Source organism: Chelonia mydas, chromosome 6, assembly GCF_015237465.2.
Source record: "Chelonia mydas isolate rCheMyd1 chromosome 6, rCheMyd1.pri.v2, whole genome shotgun sequence".
In the NCBI taxonomy this organism is placed as follows: Eukaryota; Metazoa; Chordata; order Testudines; family Cheloniidae; genus Chelonia; species Chelonia mydas.
In genome coordinates, this window is record NC_051246.2 from 18049073 (window position 1) to 18062247 (window position 13175).

Sequence of the window (13175 nt, forward strand, 5' to 3'; positions counted from 1 at the left end):
GCCTGCAGCTGGCCACAGAGCAGCTGAGAGGGAAACAATACAAGCAAAATCAAGGCAGTGACAAATTAGCCTTCATTTTTGAATAAGAGCTCGAGTCTCTGGGGTTCTTTCTCTTGATCAGTCCCATACTCAGCATTTCAGTACTTGTGTGACAAATGCATCCCTGGTGTAACGTCACTGATGGAGCTGGGTGGTAACAAGGCTAGATTTGGCCCTGTGTCTTCACTGCACTTTACAAACACTAGCCAATGAGCCCTGGATTGGCTGAGCGCTGAGGGGTGGGTTCGTGGACAGTGAAAAGCTCCAGGCCAGATACGGAGCAATGCTCCGAAATGGGCTCCAAAACACTGGGCTGGACTCCCAACCAGATTTTGAAACCCCCCAGGCCCGGTTCTCAAGCAGTGGGATCCGAGCAGCTTCACTTGCAGTTACTGGTATCCTGAAGTAGGAGAATGCAACCTCCCTGCGGTTTGCTCCAGCTCGTTATGAAGCTGGGGGCCATTGATGAAATTCAGCTCCAGACCTGGGTTCAGATCTCAATCACCCTCCACGTTCAGGGGTACTGAGATCTGCGTCTTTGGCTCGGCCCACTAGCTAGGTTTTAGCTTGGCCAGGGTAGAGGGCTCAATCTAACTCACCCCACTGCCCTTCCTGTCCCCTTCTCGCCCTAGTCTTTCAGGTGGGAGCGTTGCCAGGTGCTTTTGCATGTAACAGCTGTACAGTGCCGTGGCCTTCAGTGTATGTTTTACTTTCAGTTTTGAGGGAGAGTATAAGAACCCCAGATAACAGCCTAGGGGCTAAGAAGAGACAGATCGGAGCCTCCAGACCAGACAGCAGAGCCATGGATGTGCAAAGTCTATCCCAGGTAAGTGGGTGAGGGGCGGGTCATGCCAGCTAACCAGGACAGACAGGGAAAATATGTTATTTTAATTTTCACTGTTGCAAACCTGCCACCACCACAAACCCCCCCGCCCCCATCTTTCTTTCTCTCAGTTGTTCCTCTCTAGCTCTCCCAGCCTCTCCCCTCCACTCCCTGCATTTCTTTCTCGGCCTCCCTTTCTATTTCTCTCCCTTGCTTCATTCTCTCTCTCTCTGGAGACAATCTCTGTGGTGCCAGTGCCCTGTGCACCCAAATCGGGAGAAAAAACTCACTTGCTTCCACATCAGGTCTGAAACGCTCCCCTTGATAATGCTGATGGCTTCAGAAGGGACCATGGATCAGCTGATTTAGCGGCATCAAATACCCCCTTTCCATACGGATGGACTTACATTACCAATGTGAACAGACCCATGAATCTGCGTTGCTCTCCTGTGGACTAATTGTGAACTCAGACTTGGGCTTATGTTAATCTTTTTGTTCTGTGTCTAGTGTAAGGGGACTGTTGCACCCTTACTAACAGTCAGTGGGAGTGTTTTGGTTGGCTAGCTCCCAGTACTAAAAGGGGAAGGGTCTATGGGAAATCAGGACCCTAAGACTGATAGTCCCCAGGAACAATGGGGAGAGGCGAATGCTCCAGGTCAGCCCGAATGACAGGGCGGGCAGGCTAATCAGGGAATCAGGAGGCCAAGGGGGTCTCGTCCTCCGTGTGAGCTGGAATTGCCTGGGTCAGACAGAGTGGGGCTGAGCTAAGGAGAAAGCAGGGGCCCGAGCTGAGCTGGGGAGCAGAGCTGGGACAAATCCAGAGAGAGCAGACCCTGTGCTGGGAGCAGAGCTGCAGCCCCAAAGCCAGAGGCACAGCCCAGAGAGAGCAGACTTGCCCTGGGAGCAGAGCTGCAGCAACCAGAGCCAGAGGGGCCAGAAAAGCAGCCCAGGAAGCAGATCAGTGCTGGGAGCAGAATCACAGAAGCAGCCCGCAGAGCAGACCTGTCCTGGGAGCAGAGCTGCAGCAACCAGAGGCAGAGGGCCAAAGAAACAGCCCAGGGAGCTGGAGGCAGAGCAGTAGCAGTGCTGAGACAGAGTGCTGGGGCTGGGGCTGGAGCAGTCTGGAGCTGGGTGCGGTGAGCAGCTGGGGAAAGCGAGGGAGACCCTGGGCAGTGGGCCCAGCAAAGGGGGATTCCTCAGCCAAGAGGCTCTGCAGGCCAGACTTGGATCGTAACCCCGACAGGGCGGGGGCGACACTGGGCAGACGGGTCCTACTACTTAGAGCTGAGAGCGTGTGGCCACCACCAGAGCAAGTGTCCAACCCACAGCATCCCTGCAGCACAGCCAGGGCCTGAGAAGGCGGCCTGGGACTTACAAGGAACAGACTGAACTGCCCGGACATTCCAGAGACACTGTTTGTGATGTTCCCTGCCACAGAGCGGGGTGATGTGTTTCCTTTAACCTTCTCATTTTTCCTTATTCCTTTTAAAATTAATTGTTGATGAAATAACTTGCATTTGCTTTAACTTGTATGTAATGGTCAGTAGGTCAGAGAAGTGCCCAGTGCAGAGAGAGTACCCCAGAGTCGGGACACCCTAGCCCCTGTCCTAGGTGACCACAGAAGGAGCCCCCCAGGAATCCTGGGCCCAGACTTGTTGGGGTTACAAGGACTCTGCCAGACAGGAGAGTGGAAGGGGAGTCCTCAAGGGCAGGGAGGCCTCTGGGTAAAGAAAGTGGGAGCGAGGACTCAGATACTTTCGCTAGCCCACTTCACCGGGGTAGTGCAGAAGCCAGGAAAGTTCCCCACAAATAGCGGGACTATTCCCCCGCTTACACTAGCAATTCTCCTGGGGTTTACAGACCCCATCCTGAGCACAGACAGAGAGGAGTCATTCCTGTTTACAAGCAAGCACCTTGGTCACACCCCGAGAACGGCCAGTCATGGAGGCAAGCGCCCACAGCTGCAATCAGGAGAGGAAACCAGGCCTGTTATAAAGGGGAGAAGGGAAAGGAGGCAGAAAGGCTGGGGATAGTAAGATGGTGACAGCCCCGCCCCAGGCTGCCTCTAGGAAACAGCCAGGCGACTGCAAGCCCTAAAACGGAAGGGCTGATAGACTCACTTGGAGGTGAGGATCCAAGCACTGATCTGATTGAGAACAAACTCAGGAGGGTCAGTTAGGAGAAGGTGAAACACCCTCCCCTGCTAGACAGACCGTGCCAAGAAGTGGCAACAGTAATACAGTCTCCCTCAGCCCTGTCTCATCCAGAGGCAATGTGGAGTTTGTGGATCTGGGATGCAGATATAAGGCCACCAACATAAGGCTGGTGTTAAACCCACTCATTTAAAACCCAGTTTCCAGTAAATGTAAACTCTTTGATTTGTTTTGTGATGGGGGGGGGGGGAGAATACCAAAGAGAAGCTTAGAAAGCAACAATTTCATTTTTCATGAAAAATGAAACATTTTGCCAAGGCGTGACCCCAGCGCCCCTTAATGCCAATTGGCAAGGGAGTGCTAGGGGGTTATGGGAAGCTCCTGATTCTGGGATGTACATTCTGATTCACCAAAGAATGTCACATGAGGTCTTAAATGACTCCCTGGTCATCAATATCATTGTGAAATGTACCTACAGGTACTTTGCAAGGAGCTGTGTGTCTGTACCAGAAACTTACGTTCTTAGGCATGTCTGTTAAAAGTGAGTCACCAAAAGGTGACATGCCCTAGACCAGTTCCTCGAGACAGGAGTTAGGAAACATTTATCTTCAGTCGGGATGTAAATTAAGCATTGTGAGATAACACAATGGATGTCCATATATATTCAAATCAAATGTTAATGAAGAGATGTGAAATCAACAGGAAAAAACAAGCCCCGGGAGCAGGGGGAGGGTGTTATCCTGTCTATGAGTAAAGACAATGTACTTTGGGGGTATCTCTAGCGGTTAAAAAAGACACCCTGTATCTTCACAAAGGAAATAAAGAGACAGGGGTTTTGCTTCATGAGAAAGGGGTCTCAGCCAGGCTTGCTTGAAAGGGCTGCAGAGAAGGTTGGGTGAGAGAAAACTGCAGGTTTAGTCTCTAGAAAGCATGTTATGACTTTGTTTTATATGTATCCATTTGTTTCCAATATTCTTACTCCTGTTACTTGAATCTCTGATGACAAACATTCCTGCTTTCACTGTAAATATCTCTGAGTGCTGTGGAGTTCAGCAAAGGCCTGGTCCTGAGCTGAAATTTACAAGCTGGTGTGCTCTGTTCCTTTGGGAAGAGCGGGATTGGTGGTTCTGTCAGTGCTCGGGGCATAAGGGGCTGGACGCTGCTGGGAATACTTAGAGGACTCAGCGCTTGGTGTGCGCCTATTGCTACCTATATAGAGTGAGTGAGGCAGAGGCGGATTTGCAGTAAAACACAGGGTGCCCTGGCATGGGGCCCCCAATGACAGGGGGCCCCAGGGCTGGGCAGCTGTGGGGGCAGAAGCTTGATCCTGCCGGCTCCTGCTGCAGGCTCCGCCCCCACTGGCAGCTAAGCTCCCCTCTCCCCCGCCTCCTCCCCTGAGCCTGCCGCGTTCCTGCCCCTCCCCCTCCCTCCCAGCACTTCCCCTGCCGCCGAACAGCTGTTTGCCGGTGCTCCCCCTGCACATACCCGCCCCCAGCCCTCTGCCGTGAGCCGCTCAGGGCAGGGGGCTGAGAGCACCCCCAGGACCCCAGCCCACACCCTCAGCCCCCTGTCCTGACTCACGCGCCCCCCCACACATCCGCACCCCCACCCATCTGCACCAAAAGGGAGCTCCTGCACCTCCCCCACACATTCCCACCTGCACCCTTTGCACCAAATAGGAGCTGCCCCAAGGAAGTGCTCCACACTCCAACCTCCTGCCCCAACTTTGAGCCCCTCCTCCATCCTAACTCCTGGCCAGACTCTGCACCCCAACCTCCAGCCTGCTCCTGCACCCTAACTCCCTCCCAGACCCTGCACCCCAGCCCTGACTCCTGCACCCCCTCACACACAGCCAGCCCCCTGCCCTCCCTGACTCCTGCAACCCCCCACAACCCTGCCTCCCCAGACCCTCACCCACCCTGACTCCTGCACCCCCCTATATCCCCACCTGCACCCCTCGCACCAAACGGGAGCTGCCCCAGGTAAGCGCTCCACACCCCAACCCCCTGTCCCAGCCCTGAGCCCCCTCCCGCACCCTAACTCCTGGCCAGACCCCGAACCCCAACCGCTGGCCTGCTCCTGCACCTTAACTTCCTCCCAGACCCTGCACCCCCAGCCCTGAGCCCCCTCCTGCACGCTAACTCCTGGCCAGACCCCAAACCCCAACACTTTTTTACATTTTTTTTATAAAGCGCTTTTATCCCAAGCGCTTTACAATCGTTAGCTAACGGTACAAACAATATTTGGAAAGATCATTAAGTGTCCACCGAGACCCTCAGCGATTTTCAAGTGTCTGTGGAAAAATAAGTTAGACTACAAGAACAATCAAGGTACCTCCCTTTATTTTCATTTACTTCCTATTACTTATAGGAGGAGGAGGAAGAAAAAAGGAATGAAAAACGGGGGCGGGGAGGAGATAAGCGAGAATGTTCTTTTTCTTGGCGGGGTCCCAAGGAGGGCCCCCCAAAATGAAGCTGAGCACAGGGCCCCACTAACTCTAAATCCCCCACTGGAGTGAGGCCTGCCGAGGCCTGGACAGCAGCGTTTGTATTGCCAGAAGCTGTTGGTCCCAGGAAGCGGATCCACAGCAGGCAGAGACAAGCCTGCTTCATGCTAAGGGCAGGGGGTGCGGAGGTGCCTCACAGCTCGGGATACCCTCAGGGAGCATCACAGGGGGTCAAAGGTGCATTTCGTGGGAATGATGGATGTTGGTTCTGCTTTGAGCAGGGGGTTGGACTAGATGACCTCCTGAGGTCCCTTCCACCTGTGATATTCTGTGATTATGTGGCATATTACATGGGTCGGATAACACAATTGTTCCTTTCTGGTGGCCATGTCTGACTCGTTCACTTCTCTCCTTCGTGTGTTAGTTTCAGCAGAGGAATGGCTGCTCACCAGTCCAGGCAGCTCTTCCCACCAAGGGTTGCAATTGGTCCTTCCAAGAGGTCACCCACCTCCACCCCTTCCCCATCGGACCAGCAACTGACACCAGAGTGTCCCTGACCATCAGCAACGGCTCGAGAACCCTGCAGCTGGAAGCCGATCTCTGTGAGACAGTCGATCAGATCAAGGAGCGGATCATGCAGGAGAGGAAATTTGGTGGCTTGGGGTCCATCAGCCTGTTGTACGAGAGTCGGGAACTGCAGGGCTCGGAGATCCTGGGGCGGCAAAATGTGAAGAACCAGGCCACACTGCTCATTGTCTACAAATGCCATGGGGGATAAATGGGATTAAAGATTCGTGGGGAGAAGCACGCGTTAGACAGAACACGTGCTAATTGCTTGTTGCTACCGGCCAATCTATCTGCTCGCTATGCACAGGCACCAGCTGCCTTGGTAACAAATCCAAATGATCATTTTTGCTTCATAAAGTATCATTTCCATGCTGTAAAAGCCACCTCTTGAGTGGGCTAAAGGATGCTAGAGGGCTAAAGGATGAAAGGCTGGGACTGAATTTTTGTAGCCCACTGGCTGAGCCACTTTCTTTAGTTAGTTTTTCTAACTGAAATCTAAATAAATGTGGAATGCTAGGCTGCCCGGGAACTGCGGCTGTAATTGCACCATTCAGAGAAATGCAAATAAAGATCAGAAAAATTAGCTACCCAGCTGGATTTCTTTTCTCCTTGTTTTTGACTCCTGGTCTCTCTCCCTCACACACTCTCACTGAAGGAGGGGCAGGGCGATCTGATTTGAGCACTGAAGAAGGAGCCAGGACTCCTGGGTTCCAATTCCAAGTCTGACACTGACCCAGTGCTTGGCTACTCCAGTCCTGGGTTTCACATAGTTCTGCTGATTCACCTCTGCTGCTATTCTGCCAATGGGTCTCAATCCTGACCTGCCATCCCTCCCCCGCACTGTCGTAATCCTGGGCCCACTCTGCCACTGCACTCCTACTTTAATTCTGTACAACCACCCACATTTCGTGTGCTGGGCACTCACACTTGCACATGGGCGGTGCGTGAAACTTCCCCTGGGGGAGGCGAGCTCTGAGTCCCGCCCACAGCCCCACCCACACTCCACACCTGCTCCACCCCACCCCCACCGACCGACGACTCGCCATTCACCTCTTCAGCCCCCCTCAAGACCCCTCCTCCGCTCATCTCCTTGCCTGCCTGCTGCTCGCCTCCTCGACCCCCCGCCAGACCCTTTCCCCGCCCCCTACGAGACACCTGCTGTGCAGCTGGCTCGCCGCTCGCCACTCGCCTCCTCGCATAAGAACATAATATAAGAACAGCCCTACTGGGTCAGACCTAAGGTCCATCTAGCCCAGAATCCTGTCTGCTGACAGTGGCCAATGCCGGGAACGAAGAGAACAGGTAATCACCAAGTGATCCATCCCCTGTCGCCCATTCCCAGCTTCTGGCCAACAGAGGCTAGGGACACCATCCCTGCCCTTCCTGGCTAGTAGCCATTGATGGACCTGTCCTCCATGAACTTATCCGGTTATAGTCACTCACCCTGCTGCTGAGCCCCTCATGACACCCTCTCCCCTTTTCACCTTAAAGCACTAATAACATTCCCCAAGGGAACTGAACAGGGAACAGGTATAGCTCAGTGGCCAAATAGATTCTCCTCTGCGTGGCAGGGAGTTCGGTGTTTGCTGTGTAGAGAGAGACGAAAAGCCAGGATATCTGCGCCAACCTGAAGCTTAATCTCTCTTTTTGAAAAAGCACTTGTCATTGACAGCCTGCATTAAGGCAGTATTTCTTACACCAAATTCCCTGCCAGAGTCTCGTTTACTTAAATTGGGTTTGAATAAAAAGACGTATTATGCCTCTGTCATAAAATGTGATTGGTGCATTGAATGAGGGAGTGGAAAAGAGCATGTGATGATTCAATTAAAGACCAGCATAATGCAAATGCACAAGGAGACACAATCATAACTCAGCCAAAGTGGGGGCTGATCTTCACAGGGACAGCAAAATATGCCTCTGTGACCGCAGCGCTAATCCCCTACCAAATTTCAAGTACCTGTACCTTGGGCGGGGGGGGGGAGGGGGGAGAGAAGGAACTACATTTCTTAAAAGAAGACTTGGAAGTGTAGCTGGAATTGGTAGAAGTACTATTTTCCCTATCAGTGTTGTGAGTGATGGCTGAGACGTTTCTGGGGGAAGTTGGCCAAAATATTAAGCCTTAGGCAGGGAGCAACCAAGGAATATTTGATCCTAAACAGTTAAAGTTTGGCAAAGTTGTAAGCCACTGAAAGCAAGTGACGTGCTGGGCAGGTATAGGGCATCACTCCTCACTCCACTTATAATACTTTGGCCCATTTCCAGGAAACTCACATCTTTGAATAGGGATTCAGTAGAACCTCAGAGTTACGAACATCTTGGGAATGGAGGTTGTTCGTAACTCTGAACAAACTGTTATGGTGGTTCTTTCAAAAGTTTACAACTGAACATTGACCTAATACAATTTTGAAACTTTACTATGCAAAAGAAAAATGATGCTTTTTAACCATCTTAATTTAAATGAAACAAGCACAGAAACAGTTTCCTTACCTTGCCAAATTTTTGGTTTTTAAACTTTCCCTTTTTTTTTAGTAGTTTATATTTAACACCGGGCTGTATTTGCTTTTTTCCTTTGGTCTCTGCAGCCGCCTGATTGCATATTTCCGGTTCCAAATGCGGTGTGTGGTTGACTGGTAACTCTGAAGTTCTACTGTATTGACTCAAAGGTGACTGATGGCTTTAATCTTCTCTTGCAAACTCTGCAGCTCCAGTTTGGCTGGTGACAGGTGACGGTTGTCACAGGGACTGTTGCAATTGGCTATCGAGTGAGCGAGAGGGCAACAATGTGAGGAAAATCAACATGGAGGCCAATACATTGGCCTTGGCTTTTGAATGGGTGCTCTAGTGCCCTGGTTTCTTTCTCCTGAGCATTCCCATGGTCTTCATCATATTCGGTGCTTCCATGGCATTTCTGGACCGCTGCCTCCGTGGTATAACTTCTCTCCTGTCAGCAGGGCTGTCTTTAGGATTTATGGGGCCCTATGCAGTATTATTAAACTGGTGCCCCTATGCCAAACGGCAACCTGGGCTCGCATGTGTATTTTAGATAAGGGTGGTCTTTTGAAGGATTTGTTTAAAAAACTAAATGTCTGAAGATCCAAGCATTTAAGGCTAAAAATGAATACTCAGATTGTGCATCTAAAAATCTATGCTAGGATTTTTTTAGAGATGTGATTTTATAATCTTCAGCAACACACTAATGAAATATTTTTAAAGCATATTTTAAACTAAGGTCCTGTAGACTAACATGTTCTGAGTAACTATTACAGTAATGCACAATTGTTTTTGTCAGTAAATTCAGAAACTGACAGTATAGACCGGGTGGTTGGCAAATGCCTGTCAAATGGCTTCATTACCCCTTGAATGGTTTCAGAGTAGCAGCCGTGTTAGTCTGTATCTGCAAAAAGAAAAGGAGGACTTGTGGCACCTTAGAGACTAACAAATTTATTTGAGCATAAGCTTTCGTGAGCTACAGCTCACGTCATCGGATTCATCCTTCTTTTCTTTTTACCCCTTGAATGGCTCTTTAACAATTTCAGTGTTGTGCTAATAGGTCTGGCAGGCTGGAAGGGCTTTTTCACTTTTAAGTACTAGATCTCTTCCAGAGGAAGACTCACCAGGCTGCAGCAGCCAGCTGTGGTAGGAGTCTGCAGGAAGTGTCAGATTAGAACAGGGATAGAAAGAGGCAGGAGGGTGGACACAAAGGCCCAGGCATGCCCCAAATTTTCGGGTGCCCTACGCAGCCAGCAGCCAGGTAGTCTGCGTATGCCTAAAGACGGCCCTGCCTGTCAGCAGGATTACATCAGGGATAGATTTGGCTGTATGTCTCTACAGCGCTTTACATGCACTAGCTAATAAGCTGTAGCCTCATCTTCCTGGCTCTGCAGAGCATTGCAAGGGAGTGTCAGGGAGACTGAGTAGCTCCAGGCAGGATCCAGAGCGATGTTCAGAAATTGGCTCAAGCTGCAAAGTCCCAGTCCAACACCACATCCAGATTTCAGAGCTCTCCGAGGTGGGGGTGCTGCAATCCAAGGACCCAATGCTTTACAGAGGAGCAATAATGCCTTTTGACTTCATTGGGAGTTATTTGTATACTGCAGGGGGGAAACTGGGCCTCCTGGGTTGGTCCAGACTATTATGGAGCCAGGGGCCACTGGTGAAATGCAGATCCAGAGCTGAATTCAGATTTCAGACACCCTCCACGTTTGAATCTGGGTGTCTGGGGCAGGCCTGTCTCTAGTGATGTTTGATCCGGGGCAGCAGAAAGCACTCCAGTCACCTCCCCCATCTCCCCTTCCTGTCCTCCTCCCTCGGTTTTGATCTCAGGGGCTTTCCCAGGCCTGGTTGCAGAGCAAACAGTTTCCTCTTTGGTCTTGCGGGGCTTTTGACCACAGATAAAACTGCTAGGGTGAGCAGACAGGCAGGTCGGAGCAGCCCTGGGTGGGACACTGACAGCTACAGAGAGAAACTTTGTGCCAGTGGGATAGAAAAGGAGGAATATAGAGAGAGGAACTCTCACCACCCTCCTGCATTTCTCTCTCTTGATCTCCCTCTCTACTGTTCCTCTCCCACTCTTCATTCTAGCGCTTGATTTCTATGCTGGTGGCAAGGAGAACGCTTGAAGGAGGCACAAAGTCTGCCGGGGAAGGAAAGGAGGGAGCTGGGAGGTTGGCCTCACTGGCAGGGGAGCAGGGGAGATCAATGGACCCTGCTGAACACGCTAGTGGACACTCTGTGACACAGGGCTTCAAAGGCAAGGACCAGACGCTTGGACTGGCCGTGACGCATGACTAGAAGCCAGAGACTCCAGTGGGGTGTGCGTGAAATTTCTGAAGCAATGAGCCAGGTCACTGATTTTAACAGCAGCATTTTGGATGGGGCGGGAGAGTGAGGGGAAGTATCACCCTAAAAATACGTTAGTAAAACGATGTGCTAAAAACAGCACTAATGAGACAACTCAGCAGCCAAATGACCCACACGCGCACAATACAATACACAATCCAAAGACATACAGGTGTGCTCCCAGCCCCGTCCGTCCGTTACACTAGGAAGAGAGGAAACAAGAGAATCCCCCGACTTGGGGTTCAACCAATGGGATGTGTGCAGCCAGCAGAGGGCGGAGTCTGGCAAAATGCATCATGGACATATAAAGACAGGGGGTGGTCAATGGAACTGCCACCAATGGAGGGCAAAACGCAGCCCAGAGGAGAAACAGGTAAGAAAATATCCCGGCTACCCAGCCCAGCCACTGAAAGGCCTCAGGCCAGGGAATGGGAAGAAGCAACAATAGCAGCAAAGCAGCAATGGGCAGGACAGAACTCGACTCTCAGAAGCATGGCCTGGGATCAATGGGGATAGTGGAGATCTCACTGGTGGGATCCAGTGAAGCCAGGGGTCTGAGCAGACATCTCCATGCAGTATAGAAATCCCTCTAGACCTGCCTGATCTCAGGGTCTTTGTTAACTACCAGTGGTTTCCTTGAGCTCAGAGTAAGGAGGGAAGTAGCATAACAAACCCATGGCCCCTTACGACTCCTGATGCCTGATCTCCTAGGGATCTCACATTGACAGCGAGGATAGAATAGGGGGTCCTCCTGCTCCAGAAGATCAGTCCAATGGGTGGGGACAGGAAGTGAAGACGATAACTTAAGAGGTCCCATCTGGCTGTAATGTCTTGGGTTCTCTTGCTTCTCTACCTGGCACATTAGGTTAATCTGAAGGGTGGCTGCTCACCTAGGCAGCTGTCTTGTACCACCAATGCGTATGATGCTCCATAGCAAGAGGCCACCTAGCTACATCCCCTGGTCATCAGGCTGGACGCTCCGAATGGGACCAGATTGCCTGTGACCATATCCTGTAGCCAAGGAGTCCTGTGCCTGGAAGTCGGCCTCCATGACACGGTCAATCAGAGCAAGAAGCAGATCATGCAGCAGAGGAGTTTGAGGGCTCAGACTCCTGCCATATGGGAGTCAGGCACTGGATCTTTTTCCTTCCTGGCATAACCACAGTGCTTGCTTTTGCCAAACACAAGTTATTGGGCTCGATACGGGGATAACAGGGTGACATGATTCTCTGGTATACAGGAGATCAGATGCAATGAGTGAATGGTCCCTTTTCTGTCCGTAAAATCTACATACGGCAGAGCTATGGTGATTGGATACCTTCCCTTCATTAATTGGTGGGGGCAGAAGTAACTGGTGGATGAGTGGTAGGGACAGTGCTGTACGGAGTGTATGGAATTAGCTGCTCCATGTTTTGTGGGGGGAGGGAGAATATGTTGCTTTGGATGGGGAAGGCTGAGGGGTGGGGAAAGGATGGAAAGATTTAGACTGGAGAAGTGAGAAACTGCCTCTTCCATCCCCCACTCCTTTAATTTCTCCCACCTAAATTCCACTCTCCCATCAAAGCCATTCCCGAGCCAGACTCGCCCCTTTTTTTACCCAGCCTGGTTTTTCTCCTCCATTTTACAGTAGGAAGGGGGAGAAAACCAGGACAAGGGGGACTGGAGAGACAGAGCACCCCCAGCCAGGGCACTCAGCTACCCCCACCCTCCCCCAGGAGGAGCCGAGCTAGAACCAGGACAACCCTTCCATCATCCCAATGGGCAAGGAGCTACCAGGCACTCCCCACCCCTGTAACCCTGTTACTAACCCCACACAAACAGGGAGGCCTAGGTATGAACGCGCACATGCCCAGGCTGGACAAACACAGGGAGTGGCACGAGAGGGTATTGCCCAATCCCCACACACTGCACGGGAGGGGAGCTGGAAGTCCCCACGCCAGCAGCAAATGTTTTCAATTTCAAACACACACTGAGGATTTGGTTAGGACCCATCTCAGTGATGGTTTTTCTTAGCACAGTAAAGGGATCAAGTCCCCTCCCCCCGCATTCCTCTTTGTCACTTGCAGACTTTCCAAAGTTCTGGCTGCTGTACCTTAGACCCTGAGACAACATCTTTTGCTTTCCGTTTCTGCAGGCTGGGGCATTTTAGTCTGAATGCCAGGGGTTTTCCATGGTGATAACCCAAACATCCCCGAGGGAATGCCCCAGGACCAACAGAGCAGCACAGTAGCACCATATTTGAGTATTCAAAAAAGAGGACACTTCACGGGTGGGGGGGGGGGGGAGGATTTGCTCATGCCCCCCCCCC

At 51.5% G+C, this 13175-nt stretch overlaps 1 protein-coding gene across 1 annotated transcript; it reads left to right on the forward strand.

The window, feature by feature from the left end:
• The first annotated feature begins 736 nt into the window (after positions 1-736).
• LOC114021918 lies at positions 737-6619 on the forward strand. Its single transcript, XM_027832229.3, has 2 exons — positions 737-865; positions 5886-6619. Exons 1-2 carry the CDS (start codon positions 842-844, stop codon positions 6237-6239), a joined length of 378 nt encoding a protein of 125 aa, XP_027688030.2. The 5' UTR covers positions 737-841; the 3' UTR covers positions 6240-6619.
• Positions 6620-13175: the final 6556 nt, after the last annotated feature.

What these genes read in the sequence shown, in the direction of transcription:
- LOC114021918 (XM_027832229.3), top strand. Translation starts at nt 842, where the DNA reads ATGGATGTGCAAAGTCTATCCCAG. An exon ending in ATGTGCAAAGTCTATCCCAG is followed by an intron (nt 866 to 5,885) that starts GTAAGTGGGTGA and finishes TTCGTGTGTTAG; the next exon opens with TTTCAGCAGAGGAATGGCTG.